Consider the following 16498-nt stretch of genomic DNA (forward strand, 5'->3'; position numbering starts at 1 on the left):
TTATGGAAAACAGATAATCTTAGAAAATGCATAATATTATTTCTCTTTATATGTTTGTAGGTGTAAAGTGAGGATATGGCATATATATGACAATTCCAGGGCAGAAAGATTTAGAAGTTTGAATTCTAAAAGTTAATAAGAAATAAGTGGTGTCTTTTTATAAATCCAATCACAAGAGCATTTCACTCATTTCTTGTTTTTCTCCTAAAAATGACTGACTGTGTGACCATGGGCCCCTCATGTGACCACGAGCTCTAGAACCATAGCCAAAGAGTGTGTTAGATCCCTTGTATTAGTAGAACTAAAATCAAAGATTTCTTTACCTTGTTGTCCTCAAAAAAGATCAATCTAGTGGGGTCAGGTATAACCTTAATCTCATTTAGTTACCACAATGGAGGAAATGCAAGACTGTAAATGGTGGGAGGCTATTTAGTATGCAACTGAGAAAATAAACTCAAAAAAAAAAAAAAAAAAAAAAAAGAAAATCACTGGGAGGTATGGAGGTGAGGGAGGGGGAGGAAGTCTTTTTTTTTGAAAACAGCAATTATTGAGAGGACAGAAAAGCTCCCACAAATGGAAGGGGATACAAGGGGATTGCCCTGAGAAGGAAGTCTTAAGAGGGCCAAAGTCCTTGTTTTTATATTGTGGAGTCAACAAACAGATGCTTGTGTTGATAAACCAAGAAATGGACATTAGGTCAGCATTAAATTGGAAGAAACTAAAATGATAATGTGTACAAGAAAAACTCAAAGCAAACTTTAGTGGTTGCCTCTTCAGAGGATTAGGGAAGCAAGGGAAGAACCTTGGCTTCTCACTTTATACTGTTCTATAATAATTTAGCTATTTCCATCACATGCATGCCTATACAATTTTAAAATTTAGATAATTTTAAACAAAAGGTTAAATACAACAGTAACTGATAATGATGTATACTAAATTGCCCTTTCCTGTATTAATAAGACACAGGAAAAAAAGTACCAGAGATTAAAAGTAAATACAACTTAAATAAGGAAGTTAGCTCTTTCTTCAAAAGTGGTAAGAAATTTAATCTTGGCATCTAAATCCTTCACGTGAATATTTTCACCTACTGGCAAACATTCAAGTAAAACCATAAAGAGAAAAACTCTTCCAGGAGTCAAATAGGAAAATCCATAAAAAGGCTTCATAGTCAAACCAAACAGTTCTGCCACTCTCCTTTAATCTTTAAGATAAACATAGTTTCCTCTTATTCACCTTAAGGTTTCCAGACAGATTACACATAAAAGCAAATGTCTATTTAAAGGAAAGTGTTAATTAACCTTGGCTGTCTTGGGGTAAAAAAAAAAAAAAAAAAAGGCTCTTAGCTTTTTACAAGGGTCTTCACCCGGTGAATGTTACTCCTTCTTGAGACTTCCACAGGACAAGTGAAAGATTATCCGGTGCTGTGTGACAGTAACATGTCCACTGTTACTCTTACTATTATCCCATAAGCGAGCCTACTTCCTCCCACAGGCTGCTTGCATACTGCCTGAGCTTCGGAATCACAGGGAGGGGCCCTGCATTCTCTATGCTGAGATAAAAAGCAGCAGGAGTTCACATATTTTTGTTTTCACACCCGAAGTTCACATCTATTAGATCCTTTTCCTTTATATCAGAAAAGAGTGGGAGACACGATTTAATTATTAAAACCAGTTAATGCGCCCTGCACAGTAGCTCATGCCTGTAATCCCAGCACTTTGGGAGGCCAAGGCAGGAGGACTGCTTGAGCCTAGAAGCTCAAGACAAGCCTAGAGAACATAGCAAGATCTCAATTCCACTAAAAATTAACCAGGCATGGTGGTGTGTGCCTGTAGTTGCAGTTAGTTGGGAGGCTGAGGAGAGAGGAGTGCTTGAGCCCTGGAGTCGAGGCTGTGGTGAGCCATGATCATGCCACTGCATCCAACCTGGGCAAGAGTAAGACCTCCGACTCAAATAAATAAACAAACAAACAAAACCAAATAATGAAAAGAATTACTTGTCAATTTATAGACATACTATTTAAAGGTTAAAGATTTATTATACATAAGAGTCTCAAATATTATTCAGGTATACAAATGACTAGTTCCACACACGGATCATCAATGTTTTTCCTATGGGAAAGTTTGGTGGCATCTGCCAACCCGCATGTGGCAGCTGGTAGCACGTGCATGAAGAGCTATCAGGAAGCCTCGTGTGATAAGGGGAAATTATTCACCAAGTCGCCTGGCCTGGCTCCCTTCACACTGAATCAGTGCATCAGGGCAAGTGATGAGTTGAACCTGTCTCCAGAGTCAATCCCTGGCTCTGCCCATGGCCAGCTCTCCCCTTTCCCCAGTGGAGGTCAGCAGGCCAGTCCAGGGCTGTCCCCACACTCACTCACCTGCCACTTGTTCCTCCACCAGGTGCTCCAGGGGCAGACGGATGGAGTCATGTTCCACTGTGCAAGTAATAAAATGGGGCTTGGCCCCCTCCACTGGATCGTGGCGCTCAACCATGTCGCCCTTTGAGGTTTGGTTTTCATGGAAATGTTTCACCATAGAATGGATTACTAAATTATTTGACTGCAAAGATACAGCAGAAAAAACAAAAATTGTCCTAAGAAGAGGGTTAGAGTAACAGTCTCTATTATTTTGTTTCGCAAATAGCACCAAAAAAAAAAGCTTCAAAGAAATTCAACTTCCTGAGTTGTACCTTTTGAAAGACTTGGGGTTTCAAATTTTCAAAAACTTGAGATTCATTTCTAAATTGTGTCTATTTTATTGTTAAGCAATATTATAAATTTTTAAATTTTATAAATCTGCCAAAAAGGAAAATTTCACCCAGGCAACCACTGCTGGTGGGGTATAAATTGTTACAATCTCTATTAGGGACCATTTGGCATATCTCAAGTAAGCCCTAGCCGGGCTCGGTGGCTCAGCCTGTAATTCCAGTGCTTTGGGAGGCTGAGGTGAGTGGATTGCCTGAGCCTGTGGGTTCGAGACCCACCTGGGCAACTAGGCGAGACGTCATTTCTACAATAAAAATCAAAAAATTACCCGGGCGTGGTAGCACGCACCTGTAGTTCCAGCTACTTGGAAGGCTGAGGCAGAAGGATCGCCGGAGCCCAGCAGGTAGAGGCTGCGGTGGCCGGGAGTAGCTACTGCACTCCAGTCTGGGTGACAGAGTGAGATTCCAACACGCACACACAAAAAAGTCAAATAAGCCCTATGACCCAGCAATTCTATTTCTGGGGCTTTCTTCCACAGCTCTAGTCACACTGAAACAAACTGATGTGTGTAAAGGTTTTCTACTAAGGGCAGCACTGTCTGTGACAACAAAGCATTGGAAAGCTCTTAAATGTCTATCGATAAGGGGAGCTTTTGTTAAATAAACATACAACATTCCCTCAATGGAACACAAGGCAGATGTAAAAAACACCAAGAAAATGCTCTATGTCCTGGTGGTCAAAGATCTCAAATATACTTGTCATTATTTAAGGAGGTGGCAAACATTATATATAGGATCCTATATTTTATATAAAAAGGAAGAAATACACGCACATTTACTTACACATGCAAAAAATACTTGAAAAGGCAAAAAGGGAAGAAGAAAAGAATATGCAAATCTACATGCATTTGTTTTTAATCTCTGGATGACACAAAATTAAATCATAACATTGGCCTCCTATGGGGAGAAGAGGTGAATGACTAGGGCTGGAAGTGGGAGAAGACTTAAAAAAACAAAACAAACAACTTTTTTTTCCTATTGTTAAGTACAGCAGAAAGGTATATAAAATAGAAATGTACAGTTTAATGAAAAAGCAAGCAGGGATTACTTGTGTATTCAAACACAGAGCCCTGCCCACATGGACGAAGCCCCTCCAGTGCCCTATGCCCTGCCCACCCCTCCCTGAGCTAATCTTCACCCTGATTTTCAGGGTAAACATTTCCTTGTTTTTCTATATACTTTTAACTTCTATGTAAGTATCCCTAAACAATATTGTCTGGCCTCTTTTTGACCTTCATATGAACGGAATTGAATTGAATTTTATTCTCAGTTAAAGATTTGATAAAACTATGTGAATAAAAAAATTTGATCTATTCAAATATCTGACAACATTCCACAATGGAACCATGTTAGATGCTGCTTGTACTGTGCTATGAGAGGTTCACATACTGCCAGGCTGTGCTCAGAAGACTCAAAATGCCACTGTGGCCCTGGGTCCCTGTGGTGACCAAAGGACCCCCTTAAATGGGACTGCAGGGCCACGGCAGCCACATGGAGCCGAGAAGGTACACCTGGGGGAAAACTAACAGGTACACCTTGGGAAGAACTGAGGCAGCCAATGTGTTTCATCCAGATCTGAGATGACTGAAATTAAATAAAGGTAAGGAGAGGTCAGATAGGCAACTCTGATATAATTCTTTTAAAAGGTCGGTGTTTCTTTAAAAGTGGCAGGTCATCACCTTGTAAAAAACACAGATACCCAACACAGCAACTCTGGTTCCATAAAAGAAAGGATTTCTTGTCTCCATGTGGCTGCAGTGGGCCTGCAATCCTATCTAAGGAGGTCCTTTGGTCCTATGGCATGCTCAACCTTTCCTGACCCCACCAAATCGTTGTGGCTCTGCTCTGCCAGGCAAAACTTGGTCTTTTGACTTCTTTTACTCCATATTATAAGAGCTATCCACTCTGCCGCATAAGGCTATGTGGTATTCCACTCTATGACTACATCACAAGGTATTAAGGTGTGTCCATTCTAATTCTGAAGGACATTTGAGTTGCTCCTGGTTTTCGGCTATTATGAACAAAACTGCTATGAACATTCTTGTACCTGTCCTTTGGTGCATGGCCTCATTTTCCCAGGATATACATACACCTGTGGGTGGAACTGCTAGCTGATAGGGCATGTATATATTCACCTTTTCCAGATAATGCCAACCAATGCTCCAAAAGGGCTTTCCAGTGACTCCTACCAGCATCATCCTTTGTCAAGGATCACTGGACTTCTTAATTTTTGCCATTCAGATGGATGTGTAGAGGTGTTTCATGCTGTTTACTCTTTCACTGATTACTTGTGGGACTGAGTACTGCTGTGTACGTAGAAACAATATTTAGGCTTGTTTGTGAAGTGTGCATTTAAGTTTCTTGTCCATGTTTCTACTGAATTATCTGCTTTTTAATGAGTTGTAGGTGTTCCTTTGTGATCTGAATGGTTGTCTTTTGTCAGTTATGTGTTGCAAATATCTTTTCCCACTGTCTAGCTTGTCTTTTTATTTTTCACAGTGTTGATAAACCAGTTTGTTTTGTTTTCGTTGTGATAGAATTCATCAGTGTTTTCTTTATGGTTAACACTTTCTGTATTTTATTAAAGAAATCCATCATTCTTAAACATCACAAAAATATTAACTTATGGCCAGGTGCGGTGGTCCACACCTGTAATCTTAGCACTTTGGGAGGCCAAGGCAGAATTGCTTGAGCCTAGGAGTTCGAGACTAGCCTGGGCGACACAGTGAGACCTCACCTTTACAAAAATATTTTAAAAATTAGCTGGGCATGGTGATGAACGCCTAAATTCCTAGTGACTCAGAAGCTAAGGTAGGAGGATCACTTGAGCCCAGGAGGTTGAGGCCATGGTGAGCCATGATTATGCCACTGCACTCCAACCTAGGTGACAGAGCAAGACTCAAAAAACAAAAAATTAACTTACCACCTAAAAGCTTTGTGAATTTTACTCTTCACAGTTCAGTCTTGAGAGGCAGAAGCCGAATAACCTTCTTCTTTGAGATTACACAATTGTCCCAGCCCCACTGCTAGAGACCATTCTCTTCCTACTCCATTCTCTTCCTGCTCCATCGTCCTCCCTCAGGCATGTAGGATGGCCTTATGATCTCATCGGACTCAGAAAAACATGATGCCAGGACAGCAGGCCCATCCTGGGACTGTCATGAGCACAGCAGGATGTAGGGTCCTCCTAGTCAGAGGACAAGGTGGACAAGTGTCCACCTATACACGGCTCTGCTCCTGGTATACTGTCTGTCCTAGCCTTGAAGCCACCCTGGCTTAATTATCAGAGCTTTATAAAAAGGCCTGACCTCTGGCAGAGCAAGTCCTCTCACGGTGCTCTCAATCTTCAGGAAGTTCTGACTATTATTAGTCTTTTGTATTTCTATACAGATTCGTGTGTAAAATTCCACCAAAAGTGTCAGAATTTTGATCAAGGCAGCAATAAATTCACACATCAATTTGGGAAAACTGGCATGAGTCTTCCAGCTTGAGAATTTACTGAGAATTTCTTTGAAGGCTCTCAGTAATATTTCTAACTTTTCAAATGGGTGGGGGTGGGTCTTATAAATTCTTTTTAAATAAATTTTTTCCTAAGCATTAAATATATATTTTTTGATGCTCTGGTAATGATTCGTTTGCTGCTGGCAAATAAATATCCAGTTGATTTTTATATCTAAAAATGTTCTTACATTTTCTTATCAGCTCTAACCATCTAGCTGTAGATCCTTTGGGGCTTTCTATATGGATAGTCAGTCAATTCACTAGTGGGTGACCAGTGTGCTCTCCCTTCTTCCAGTAAGGAAATGAGACAGTGAGAGTTACTAACTGAACAGACACCACACTGCCAATCATGTTGTCTTTGAGCATCTTCTATCAATTTAAAAATGAGAACCTTTGGAATGGGTCAATCCTCAAACTCTTAATAAGACCAAAACTTAGTAGGGATTAAAGGACTGATTCTATGGCAAAAATGAAGGGGAACCATCCCCCCGCCTTTTTTTGAGTTGGAGTCTCACTCCATCGCCCAGGCTGGAGGGCAGTGGCATGTTCACGGCCACCCCAGCATCAATCTGCTGGGCTCAGGGGATCCTTCTGCCTCAACCTTCCAAGTAGCCGGAACTACTTGGAAGGACGTGTGCTACCACGTCCAGCTAAGTTTTTGATTTATTGTAGAGATGAGGTCTCGTCAAGTTGCTCAGGTTGTTTTTGAACCCGTGGGCTCAGGCAATCCCCCCACCTCAGCTTCCCAAAGTGCTGAGATTACAGGCTTGAGCCACCATGCCCAGCCAAAACCCCTTTATTGAAATAAAAATGTAGGCCGGGCACTGGTGGCTCATGCCTATAATTCCAGCACTTTGGGAGGCTGAGGTGAGAGAATTTCCTGAGCCCATGGGATCGAGACCAGCCCAGGCAACTTGGCAAGACCTCATCTCTACAATAAATCAAAAAATTAGCTGGGTGTGGTGGCATGTGCCTGTAGTTCCAGCTACTTGGAAGGCTGAGGTGGAAGGATCACCTGAGCCCAGCAGGTCGAGGCTGTGGTGGCCATGACCATGCCACTGTACTCCAGCCTGGATGACAGAATGAGACTCCAACTCAAAAAAAAAAAAGAAAAAAAGAAAAAAAAATGCAAAGCAAGTACTTTACAGATATCCTATCAGTCGCCTGGAATTGACTTATAGGATAAATACTGGCTAATTATCTCAAGCTAATTTGCAATATAGCAAGACTATGCATTGCTCTTTCTTTAAAAGAAAATAATAGACAGAGGGAAGCATTTTCTACGTTTTATTACAACTTATAGCTAGAAGAATGTGAGTCTGTTTAGAAACTTTACCTCAGTACCCCCAGAAGTGAAGATTATGTCTTGAGGCTTCCCACCTATCATCTTCGCAAGGCTTTCCCGAGCTGCATTTATAATCTCCTTGGCTTTTCTTCCTTGAGGGACCAAAAAGGAAATTAATTAATATTGCTTCATCAAAGCCAACCAAGGCATTTAAAAGAACAACCACACACAAAGGAGTAAGATATCTGAGTGGACAATTCTAAGACAAAACATGTCTCCTTAAGGTGAATACAACAATATGCTACAACCTAGAAATAACCTGGCAAAGGGGCAGCAATAAGATATTAGCAAATCAGTGAAAATGACTGAGAGTTAAGTAACTTAGTAAGATCCAGAAACAAACATGGGAGGATGCCTGGGAACCCTCAAGTTCCCTAAGACATGGCTGTCTTCTTACCAGATGCTAGAGGGGAGGGAAGCTGTGGCCATCTACCTTGCTTCCCATTCATCAAGACAGGAGAAGGAAAGGATGGAATAAGTTGCTTAAGATCACACTGCAAAACAACAAAAATAAGCAAATATAGAACTCATGACTCCTCAACACAAAGTCCAATGCCATATCTCACATTTCAAGTTGCCCAAGGTATACCTGTACTAGAAGGGTTCCTGTCTCGGGGACATATCTGCTTTTCAACAGGGGCCATAGGTCCAGCTATTACTCAGTTTCATCGGCAAGTAGGGAAACACAGAAACCACACTTCATGCGGCAGAGAAAGCAAGGTTCTGAGATGGGGATTCTGAAATTTTGGTGACCATTCTTAGTGCACAGACCAGTAGTCTCCAAACTTCTGGACAATTTAGTCTTTTTATTTATTTAGAGTCAGAGCCTCACTCTGTCACCCAGGCTGGAGTGCAGTGGCATGCTCACAGCCACCACAGCCTCAATCTGCTGGGCTCAGGTGATCCCTCTGCCTTAGCCTTCCAAGTAGCTGGAACTATAGGTGTGCACCACCACACCCAGCTAATTTTTGATTTATTGTAGAGTCAAGGTCTCACCATGTTGCCCAGGCTGGTCTTGAACCCACGGGCTCAGGCAGTCCTCTTGCCTCCACCTCCCAAAGTGCTGGGATTACAGGCATGAGCCACCGTGCCTGGCTCGAACTATTCAGTCTTATTTGTAAAAAAAAAAAAAAAAATTTGAATAGACAATACCAAAACATATATAGTACAAAATGTCATAAAAAACAGAAATAGAGAAAGATGAGATAAAAATAAATATGCAAATTAATTCTTACAATCCTTAACACTACTGTACAGATTTTTAGTAAGGGTCTATAGTGTTTAGGAAAACCTAGTCATTTTAATTGGTGAATGTCATAAGTATTGTAATAAAGTGACAGTAAACCTGGGCAGGGCTACCGCCCTTAGCTCCACTTGGAACATCCTTCAAATCCTGTTCTCCAGATATATTCCTATTCTTCCTCTAAGACTGCTGAAAAGCTGCCCCCTGTGAGAAGCCCCTGGGCTGCTGCCAAAGGAGTAGCCCCATCCCTGCTTCCTTTCCCACCTTTGTCCCCAGGGTGATCGCTGTTGTCAGTCTGGTATAGAACTTCTTAACTAACATTCCTTCACTTAATGTAATTATATACCTTCACCTAAGTGTTTTACAGGGTTTTCTTTTCAAAAATGAGTTTCATACTTTACATACTGCTTTGCAAAAACTTCCTTTATTCCTCTCATCAATAAGTCCGGAGGCTTTTCTAAATGAGGATGCATGAGGCTACCTCACTAGCACTACTGACCTATCAAACTGGCGAAAGTCAGAAGACTACACACTTTCAGTCTTGGGGGGATGTGTAGGGACCGAGGGGCCCATATACGGCGGGAAGGAACAGAAAGTGGCACAACCACTTTGAAGTGAGTTAGGTAGGGCCTTAAAAAGTCAAAAGTGCTGGGCGTGGTGGTCATGCCTGTAATCCCAGTGCTTTGGGAGATGGAGGTAAGAGGATTGCCTGAGTCCAGGGATTCGGAGACCAGCCTGGGCAACTTGGAGAGATCTCACCTCTACAATATATAAAAAAAATTAGCTGGGCGTGGTGGTGCCTGGCTGTGGCTCCAGCTACTTGGAAGGCTGAGGCAGAAGGAACACCTGAGCCCAGTAGGTCAAGGCTGCAGTGGCCGTAGTATGCTACTGCACTCCAGCCTGGGTGACAAAGTGAGATTCCAACTCAAAAAAAAAAAAGTCAAATGTACACCTACCATATGATTAGTCATTTTACTCCTAAGTATTTATGGTAATTATGGTAAATACCCAAGAGAAAACATAGCAGATGTCCATCCAAAAACTTGCCATGAATGTTCACAGCGGCGTTATTTATAATAGCCAAAAACCGGATACAGCTCAGGTGTCCACCAATGGATGAATGCATAAGCTGTAGTACCGCCATGAAATGGATTACCACTCAGCAACAAGGAGGAACAAACTGCTGACACACCCAACATGGATGAACCTCAAAATAATCACAATGATTAAAAGAAGCTAGACCAAAAAAAAACTGTAAGATTCAACCTTTATAAAAATCTAAACAAGGCACACTAATCCACAGTGACAAAAAGCATCTCAGTTGTTACCTGGGGATGAGTGAATGGAGTGATTATGAAGGGGACCAGAAAACTTTTGGGAGTGATAGACACATGTGCTTCACTCTGATAGTGAACACCTGACTATTTCACTGGCCATGATTCTCAAATGACTCAAAAAACAAACAAAAAACCATGTAAATTCAGAAAGAATGAGATCAAGCAAATATGGTAAAACTGTTGAATCTAGGTGTGTCTCTTTCAACTTTTCTGTGTTTGAAATTTACACAGTAAGTAGGAAAAATGTACCACTGTCAGTGCAATTAAACGTAAAGAGTAGACTTAGGAAACCACAGAGAGGAAAATCATCACACGAGGAACCTAGCACAAGATAATGATCAAAACTGAGCATCTGGGAGAGCTCTGAATTCCTGTTGAAAAAGCCAATGGGATGGGTGCGTGTGGAGCTCACTGTCCAACATAGCAAGGCTGTTCCTCACATCAGAGTCCCTTGTTCCTCTACCTCCCCCAGGTACAGCCCTTTCTTCTTCCCCTTTGCTGCCTCCACTCTTCTTCCCATGCCCTTCTGGACCACTGTGGTCAGGTGCTCAGGCTCCTTATCTACCCTTACCAAGGTCCCGCCATGGCCAAACCCAAACCAAGGTGCATTTTGGTCCTCTGTCACCCCACCTTCTATCCCACCCCCATCCTCCCTTCAGCAGCTCTCCCCCAGGTCTACTCTTTCTTCTCAGAAACATTTCTTCAGGGGTACCAACTCCTTCCCGCTGAGGCCAAGGCTCCTTAGTCTCCTTACAAGGTCCAGCTCCAATTCCAGATTGCAGGGGGCCCTGTGTCCTGATTGGGTCCTCAGAATCCTGCCCCCCTTAGCAACTTAAGACTTTGACTCCCAAGTTTGCAACCCAGACCTTTCTCAACTCCACTCACTCCCGACATTCAGGAGGCATCTGAAACTACACACACCCAAAGATGAATGCTTATGTCCCCAAACCTGCTCCTCTCAGTCTTTTCTAAATGGCAACTCAACCTTTGCAGGGCACAGGCCAAAAGTGCTGGCTCTTTTCTTTCTCGCACCCCATCCTTAAACCACTGCCGAATCTGGTAAACTCTGCTGCCAAAACATGCTCAGAGTCTGATCCCGCCTCTCTACTGCCCAGCTGCCGATGGAGTCAAGGCTGCTGCTGCAAGTTTCCTAGTAGGCCCCTCAACTCCACCGACCCTCACCGGGTTTCATTCTCCAAGTGGTGGACAAAGTAATGCCTCAAAAGCCCAAATATGTTTTGTGCACCATGCTTTATCCCTCACCCCTGAACAGAGCTGGGCAAACAGCAGGTGCTTAGTCAATACTGGTTGAGTTAGCTGTTCTCAAAATTTGGTTCAGGGAACCCTAGGGATCCTGGACCAAAGCCTTTTCAGGGGTTCCGCAAAGTCAAAACTATTTTCATGATGATACTAAGGTGTCATTTGTCTTTTTCACGCCCATTTTCTCACGAGTAAAGCCTTCCAGAAACTACATGATGTAAATATTGCAAAGACTGGATACAGTGGTAGACGTGAGATGCAAGCATCTTCTATCAGCAAACATTAAAAGAGCTTTTCAAATGTACAATAATGCAATTTTTCTCACTAAATTTATTCGATTATGGAAATAATAGTTTATTCTTCATCTAAAAGTTTGTGTAATAAGCTTATTACTATTTTTAATGAATTACTAAATACAGTTTTTAAGGTTCTCAGTTTTAATTTCAAATATAGCAATGCTTACATGTAAAATGTTTACATATACAATACACATAAACAAAAGCTCTTTGGACCTTAGTAATTAAATTTTTAAGACTGTAAAGAGGTCATGAGACCAAAAAATTTGAGCAACCCTGGGTTAAATCACATCACCCTTTGCTCAAAATCCTTAGGGCAGGCTGCATCTTGCCCCTGTGAACACAGGGCCCTCACAGTGCTGCCCCCCCAAACCTCTCGAACCCCATCCTCACCCCACATCCTCCTGTGGTGGCTGCCTGGGCCCTGACACCTGTCATCACACAAACCCGCAGCCTTGTTGGCTGCACAAATGCCAGTCACCAGAGAGGCTTCCCAGGCCATCCTCCCCTCCCTGGCTCTGCCAAGCCCTGGGTCCAGCTCCACAGTTCACCACAGGACAGTTTTCATATCCCATATTTGCATCTGGTTGTTTGTTCTTTGTCTGTCTCCAAATCCCTGCATGCCCCTAAAATGGAAGCTCCACAAGGGAGGGAACACTGTTTTAGTCCCTGCTGTGTTCACTGGGCACAGAGCAAGCACAGTGAACAGTACAGAAGTACTGAATGCAAGGGCTAACTGAAACACACACTAGGCAGATTTTACATGTCATCAGGCAGGACCTGAATCCTTGGAAATGAGTTCAAGGCTAACTAAGTCCCACGGAATACATGACTGGCACAGTCCTTAGGGAACTGTTGTGCAATATGGGTGCTGATATGGGAAACGCCAGAATCTGCAGTCAAAAGAACTGGGTTCCATCGGGGACCAGCCATGTGATACCATACACCACCCGACTGCCTTGGGAGTGGGTGCCTCACCGTACACCTGGAATAGTCTGCCCTGCCTTCCTTGCAGGTCATCACTAATAACACGTAGGTAAAGCACCACAAATCTAATTCACTGCTCAAACCCAATGATATTCTCCCAGTAGAATCCCATGAACAAAGGGCATTTGTCCAAACAAGCATCCCAGATGACTGGGATGGAGGAGCCAGAGCACATCAGATGAAAGCATGTGCTTGTTACCATTTCAGTGCAGGAACAGGAGAGAGGCACAAAAAGGGAACACTAAAGTGACTCCAATTTTTGAATTCACAAAGCTAACAGTTACCTTCAGAGTTTAAAAGAGATGTCCCCCTAAACCTTGGATTTGGTAAACTTTTCTTTCCTTTTTTTTTGAGTCAGAGTCTCACTCTGTTGCCCAGGCTGGAGTGCAGTAGCATGATCACAACTCACCATAGACTCAACCTTTTGGGCTTAGGCAATCCTTACACCTTTAGCCTCCCGAGTAGCTGGGACTACAAGTGTACACCACCACACCAGACTAATTTTTTTTATTTTTTGTAGAGACAAGGTCTCGCTGTGTTGCCCAAACTGGTCTTGAACCCCTGGGCTCAAGTAATCCTCTCATTTCGGCCTCCTAAAGTGCTAGGATTACAGGCATGAGCCACTGCACCGAGCCTACTTTTATTTCCATTACACTATACATGGCTACTGTAGATAAGTAAAAAACAGGAAACAAAAAGAAAATACTCAAAACCTCCTATAATCCCCTTCCTCAAAGAAAACTGTTGTTAATGCATTGGGAGTGCCTCCCACCTATACTGGGACAGCTGGTGGTCCTTACCACCCATTTTCCCTTCCTACCACAGGAGCAAGGCCCTCATTTCCAGCTTGTACACAGAACCCAGAAGTCAGACTATGTTTCTCAACTTACACTGTAATTACGTGTGAAAACAGGACCAAGATCTGGGCTAAGCAGTTACAATCAACTGCCAGACATGTCCTTGAAGGACTCAAGTATACCTTTCTCCTTCCCATTGGCGGGACTGCTGATGTGACGGCTTGAGCTGGAGCAGCCATCTTGACTACAAGGGTCAAAGGGCAAGTCGAGGACAGAAGAGGAATAAGACAAAATCCCTAATAATATTGGAGCAACCACATGGGTCCTGGACTGTGTGAAATAAATAAACTGCAAGCTGTTTAAGCCACTGTTATTTTGGGCTTCCTGTCTCTCACAGCAAAATTATATAATACTTTTCCATACCTGCCCCCACACAATGTTTTCTTTATGGGGGAGAGGTGAATACAGTAAGTCACCTACATACAAACCTTCAAGTTTCAAGCTTTCAAAGTTGTGAATGTGCATTTGTATGGCCAATCATGTAAGTTAGTTCATGTGTCTAGTGTACTTTTCTTTTTCTTCTTTTTTTTTTTTAAAATGGGTCTCACTCTGTCGCCCAGGTTGGAGTGCAGTGGCATGTTCACAGCCACCCCAGCGTCGACCTGCTAGGCTACGGAGATCTTTCTACCTCAGCCTGCCAAGTAGCCAAACTACAGGCATGTGCTACCATGCCCAGCTAATTTTTTTTTAATTTATTGTAGAGATGAGGTCTTGCCAAATTGCCTGGGCTGGTCTCAAACCTGCGGGCTCAGGCAACACACTTGCCTTGGCCTCCCAAAGTGCTGGGATTATAGGCTGTGCCATTGAACCCAGCCTACTTTTCCAGATATTGTACCGTAAGATTAAAACTGTTTTATTTTGGGGTTTGTTTGTTTTTAATGTATTATTTGTGTGAAAAGTATTATAAACTTATTACAGTACAGTACTATATAGCCGATTGTGTTAGTTGGGTACCTAGGCTACCTTTGTTGGACTTACAAACAAATTGGACTTACAAATGTGCTCTTGTAATGGAACTTGTTCGTATGTAGGGCATTGAAATCATTCTGCATCACCTGTTTTATAACACGCCTTTTATATCTGAACCAGATGTGAATATCATTCTAGGTCATTGACAGAGTCCACATTATCACTTTGGTAGGGTTCAGAACTCCACTATGGGGCTTCACATGCTTTATAGTCAGTCCTCAATTGATGAACATTGAGGTTATTTCCAGTTTTGATTTTTTTTTTTGCTATTATAAGCAAGGCTGTGATAAACACCTCAAGTATCTAAAATCTTTCCCCCCATTCTCAATACATTTCTGCATATAAATTTCCCTCAAAGACTTTACATAATAATACTGTAAAAATAATTGAAACATTCTATGATAAAGTCATTTTCTTTTCTTTTTTTCTCATTTCTACCTGAGTAGCAACAGAAAGTGAACTGTAATGCATTTTTGAGTTTATGATTCTGAACTTGTGGAAACAAAGGCTGTTCAGGCAACCCAGCCACTGACAGGCTCATTCAAGTCAAGAACATTATTTCTCCCAGAGAGTTTACTCCCAAGCTTCTTCATTGGGGTCCCCGGGCAGCAGACCGGTACCAGTCTATGGCCTGTTAGGAATGTAGCTGCACAGCAGGAGGTGAGTAGCGGGCAAGTGGAGCTCTGCATCCTGTCAGATCAGCAGTGGCACTAGATTCTCACAGGAGCACAAACCCTATTGTGAACTGTGTATGCGAGGGATCTAGGTTGTGCATGCCTTATGAGACTCTAATGCCTGATGATCCTCTTCCAATCCTGTCTGTGGAAAAACTGTCTTTCACGAAACCAGTCCCTGATGCCAAAAAGGTTGCAGACTGCTGTTCTTCATGATAAAATGCCTTTTATCAGCATGTCATTATTCTTCATATTTTCACGTTTAATACATCAGAAAGTTCAATTTTGCTCAGAGAGACTGGATATAAGGCAATGTCCAGAGGATTAGCCAGAATACATGGCCCAGATAAACCAGCAAACACATTAATGAATGACTAATACTTGAGTTGAAAAGCTTTCAGTTACCAAGTTAATAAGCAGGTAGAGAGAAAAACACATGAAACCCTTTAAAGTAGGACACAAGCACTACTAAATCCTAGGGCCTGGCAATATTCTGTGTGAAGTTATTTTAGTTCATCATAATCCACAATTAACACAGTTTATCTTAATTATCCGTAATAAACATTAAATAAGAAAGTCAATACATTAGCCTGCACCTGTGGCTGAAAGACTTAATGTAACTCTGCTATATAACTATGACCTGAAACAAATTATTTTCCAAACCTCCAATTTTATGTTCTACATTACAACAAGAATAAATCAGAAACAAATAAGAATATTTGGAGCTAAAGTAATGAATGAAGAATTAATTTTCATTTTTAAAAAAGGCCAGGATTATATGTGATCCTGATGATTTAAAAAATGTATTTTTCAAATTCTGGAAGAACTGACCGAGCTAGATACATGAAGGGTTTAACAGGTATTGCTCTTACAAGTAACTCTCAGTAGACACCTTTGTCGTCTGGGAAAGGGTGACAGGAGAGCTTGTTAAAGATTAAACATTAAAGGCCAAAGATTACAGTATCAACAAGGCTCAGCTTACAAATTTGGACTTCTCAGATAAAAACTCCAAAAATTATAGCTAAAGATTTGCTGTTTACAGAAAATCTACTCAAAACAAAGCCATCACACGTGGGTGTGTGATTTCTCGAAGAGCCCCTCTGCCCCATTCTCTCTGATCTGTGAACCTGGGCCATGTGTGCATCTTCTAGAATTACCTGCTGGATAAGGACTGCTGGGATTTCCCCAGGCCTCCTTCATGGCCTGGGTCACGGCCTGGATGACTTCTGGCTCCAGGGGAGTGGTTGCATTGTAGTCCATATAAAC

General features: G+C 42.1%; 1 protein-coding gene across 1 annotated transcript in view; it reads right to left on the minus strand.

Moving 5' to 3' along the window:
* SCLY (selenocysteine lyase) overlaps positions 1-16498 on the minus strand; it is a 44602-nt gene extending 28104 nt beyond the window's left edge. The window contains exons 1-3 of the mRNA XM_008057724.1: positions 16390-16498; positions 7601-7701; positions 2378-2558 (exon numbers count right to left, since the gene is read on the minus strand). Of these exons, the coding sequence (XP_008055915.1) occupies positions 2378-2558; positions 7601-7701; positions 16390-16492 (385 nt within the window). The 5' untranslated portion in view covers positions 16493-16498. The remainder of the gene's footprint in view (positions 1-2377; positions 2559-7600; positions 7702-16389) is intronic.

The sequence above is a fragment of the Carlito syrichta genome, unplaced genomic scaffold (assembly GCF_000164805.1).
Source record: "Carlito syrichta isolate Samal-C Ts95f unplaced genomic scaffold, Tarsius_syrichta-2.0.1 Scaffold303113, whole genome shotgun sequence".
NCBI classification, from domain to species: domain Eukaryota; kingdom Metazoa; phylum Chordata; class Mammalia; order Primates; family Tarsiidae; genus Carlito; species Carlito syrichta.